Source organism: Pimephales promelas, chromosome 1 (assembly GCF_988280905.1).
Source record: "Pimephales promelas chromosome 1, fPimPro1.hap1.1, whole genome shotgun sequence".
NCBI classification, from domain to species: Eukaryota; Metazoa; Chordata; class Actinopteri; order Cypriniformes; family Leuciscidae; genus Pimephales; species Pimephales promelas.
The window spans coordinates 17162854-17166522 of record NC_142769.1 but is presented as its reverse complement, the minus strand read 5'-3'; the positions used below and the strand labels follow the sequence as shown (position 1 = coordinate 17166522).

The 3669-nt window shown below is 35.4% G+C and overlaps 1 protein-coding gene across 2 annotated transcripts in view; it reads right to left on the bottom strand.

The window, feature by feature from the left end:
* Positions 1-926: 926 nt before the first annotated feature.
* The window catches only part of LOC120477884 (B-cell scaffold protein with ankyrin repeats), a 105882-nt gene continuing 103139 nt past the window's right edge, over positions 927-3669 (bottom strand). For both annotated transcript variants that reach the window (XM_089128342.1, XM_039669812.2), the window contains 5 exons: positions 2861-2924; positions 2491-2520; positions 1813-1892; positions 1660-1694; positions 927-1487 (listed from right to left, as the gene is read on the bottom strand). In XM_089128342.1, the coding sequence (XP_088984468.1) occupies positions 1662-1694; positions 1813-1892; positions 2491-2520; positions 2861-2924 (207 nt within the window). In that variant the 3' untranslated portion in view covers positions 927-1487; positions 1660-1661. The remainder of the gene's footprint in view (positions 1488-1659; positions 1695-1812; positions 1893-2490; positions 2521-2860; positions 2925-3669) is intronic.

Here is a 3669-nt window from a genome sequence, read left to right as displayed (position 1 = left end):
TGAATCCTAATCCTGCCCTTCACTCCCCCTGATAAAGCTCTATACTTCAGGGAAGACTTAATCCTTTGTGTAGGGTTTATCATCTCTCTTCCAGCTTGAGAAAAGTGAGAGCTCCTGATGGTAATTTCCATAAGAGGCAAAGGACTAGTGATATAAATGATCATATTTATTTTGGCAACTAACAGTGGTGATTAGATGCTGCCGATTGATATTTCTCTTGCATGTGAACTGAATGCTCATATAAGATGGAGGGCCTGTGTGCTTCCCTATCTTGTTCAGGCTGGTGCTCTTTCATACTGGATTCAACACTCTCATAGTTGAAGAAGGAATGTCGAAGATTGATCCAGCCCAAGATCAGAAAGCCCATCTCTTTCCCAGAGCAGCAGGTGACAGGCAAACACACGGCACAAATGCCACCAAGGCTGCAGGAGCCGAATCATCTCTGGAGGCAGAACTGGCTCATCCAAGCACTACAGAGCAGCGAGGCTTTAATACATATTATTCACAAAGAGCATGATTGATAATGCAAATGTGTCCAGCTGCTAGGGTTGGCAGGCAGAGCGGGTTAGCAGCGCCGCTCCCGGGGTTTTGCCTCGAATCGCAGATCCGCATTAGATCTGTGTCCCCTGACACAGAAGTGGCGTGTGGGAAGACCTCACTTCTGTAGATGCTTTCTCCCAGACGCTTGTTTGTGTCCTTACTTATAATCAGTGATCCGTATGGTACTGAGAGGTCCACTGGGAGAATGGGATGTGCAATGGCTTTGTTTTCATCTATCAAAATGCCTGTCCATACAACATGAGAAATCCAATCGCCATGCTTAGTAGCACAGCACCCCCTTAGGACCAGAACATGCAATGTAACTAAAATTCCCTTAAAACAATGAAACCGAAAACATTAAAAAGACATCAAATTATAGTGGAGTCTCACATTTAATGCTCTTTATTGGATATAAATAATACATTTGACATTTTAAAGAAATGATAAATGTGTTGTCCAAATAATATATTTTTGTAATAAAAGTAAAAGTGAGCAGTGGTTCTAAAGTCTACAGAAGTCAATCACATGTTATGAAGCATTAAGGAAAATATAAACAAGAAACAAATAGTGGGATAGTAAAATAGTAAATAGTGGGATATGATAAGATTCATTATGGTCATTTTTTTTTAATACAACTAACCTAATCTCATCAGAAAAAAAAAATATTTTACTTGATGGCACTTTTGTATGAATGTGAAGTGATTCATATGAAAACATGATTTAAAAAAAGTAAACAAAGAAAGGAAGCATGAAGTTCCACCCCTAACCCTAACAAATTTGGGATTGTACGAATTCATACAAATTAGCCACCACTTCGCTAAAAAAAAAACACAGTTTGGCTACAAATTTCCGCGATATATTGTACTGTGTTGATATAACCTACAATGTATCAGTTCCTGTGTAATGCTTTTCTTCAGAGCAGCATTTTAAATCCTCAAACAGGATGACTGAAATAAGACAAAATAAATTAATTCATTCATTTGACATAATGGTGACAACATATTGTGGCACGTACTGCATTAAATATGTGTTATGCTTTGGCTCAATCATTACAACTTACAAAATCACTGTGCACATTTTTATTTAAAGAAAATGATAAATGGTTTGTTTGTTACTTACTTTTACTGCTTGTCTGCCTTCTTCAAGAAATTTGACTAGAAAAAAAGAATAGATAATAAATAAGACTACTAACTGGTTAAAACAATCTGCAGGCCAAGTAATATAGAATTCTTGAGGAACAGTACTTGTACAAAACGTCCCTCATAAACTCACATTCTGTCCTTTAAGTGGTTTACTGTAGAACTCTGTGTCCAGTTGCTGACTTGATCTTCGACACTCATTTGCAGGTGCAGCTACACAGAATACATATACACATTTAGCACTACAGGGAAACATCCTCACCTCATCCCTTCAATAAACTATCAGACACTTTTTTCACGAGTATAGACCATTTCACAAGATGTAACCAACACTGGTCCAGAAGCACTTACTGTTTCAGTTTTTTAACACTTCATAAAAGCTGGGATAAAATACAACCAACAGAACATTTAAAATTGAATCAAAAAGTTAAACAAGCATCTTTAAGATGTTTTCTTTACATGTGAAATAAAGAAAACAGTTACAAACTGAAACAGGAAGTGTTTCTGGACCAGTGTTGTTTACATCTTGTGAAATGGTCTATACAGAGCTTAGTAAAGGGTAGCTGGCTCTATATTGGTACGTTGACAGTCACATAAATCGCAGAGACACTAACAGAAGTGTATAAAAGGTACTATGTCTTCTCAAAGACCATTTTACCCCAACACAGAGTCTGAAACCCTTATGTAAAAGCCATTCTTCTCGCTAACAGTTCCCCTGAGACAAACAAAAAAGCTGCATTGCCACAGATACAGATAGAGAGATGTAACAGCAACAGAGAAAGTTTTCTTGCTTTCATGACAGGGCACTTACTTGGCGTGTGATGAATAATGCTGATTTTATCTGATGGAGAGAAAAGATGCCTGTTAACTGACATACAGTACTATATATTTCCATTTCGTCTTGCTCACCCACAGTGACTTTATTGTATCTGTCATATTCTCGCTTTAATCTTTACAGCATTTCTCGCTGATCCATGAGATATTTTGAGATTGATTAATCATTGTGCAGAATGATCAACACAAGCAGAGAAACAGTCTTTTGATGTCTATCCAATCAGAACTTATAAAAACACCTTTATGAAAACTCTTGGAATCAAATAGAAATTTGGGGCCTTGTATCAGACTTTGTATGAGCGATGTATCTCAAATTTATTGAACAGATGAGCGTAGAATAAACCTACCATAGACACTTTCATCATCCTCTCTGTTGCTGATGATTGTTGCCCTCAACTGCTGCATTTTCTCCTGTGGAAAACAATTTGTTGAAGAGGCTTTAATAGGAGCATACCAAGAGGATTTAAACATGTATTTGTTGGTAGCTTATACAGCACACATACACACATGCACACAGCCTACATATATATATATATATATATATATATATATATATATATACATATATATATATATACAGTATATATATATATATAGCCTATATATATATATATAAATTAATTATTAATTATAATACATACACATAATATATACTATGAGTATAAATAATATTTGTGACTATTATGTAAAATAATTGATATTATTTTTTGTAAAATAATATCAGTCCCTTTATACACAGTTTAATTACACTTTATTTTGACAGTCCACTTTAGGCAATCTACCAACTATGAGTAACTTTGCAACTACATGTCAAATAACTCTCATTATTAGTAGACTGTTGGGTTAGGGTTAGTAGAATAAGTTGACATATACAGTAGTTGCAAAGTTACTTATAGTTAGTAGAATGTCTAAAGTAGACTATCGAAAATGAAGTGTTACCCATGGTTTTTATACAGTACATTTACAGTCCTTGTGTCACTGTTATGTTCAGTTAATTTAAGTTTTCGTGGACTTCCAATTTGTTTTTATTTGTCACATGTGTGCCTTTCTTTAGATTACCGATGCTCTTTAGTTTCCTCGGTTACTGTTATTAGTTAGGTTGAGCTGTCACCTTGTTAACTTTAATATATAAGTTTCTGTGTTCCCTTTGAGTTTG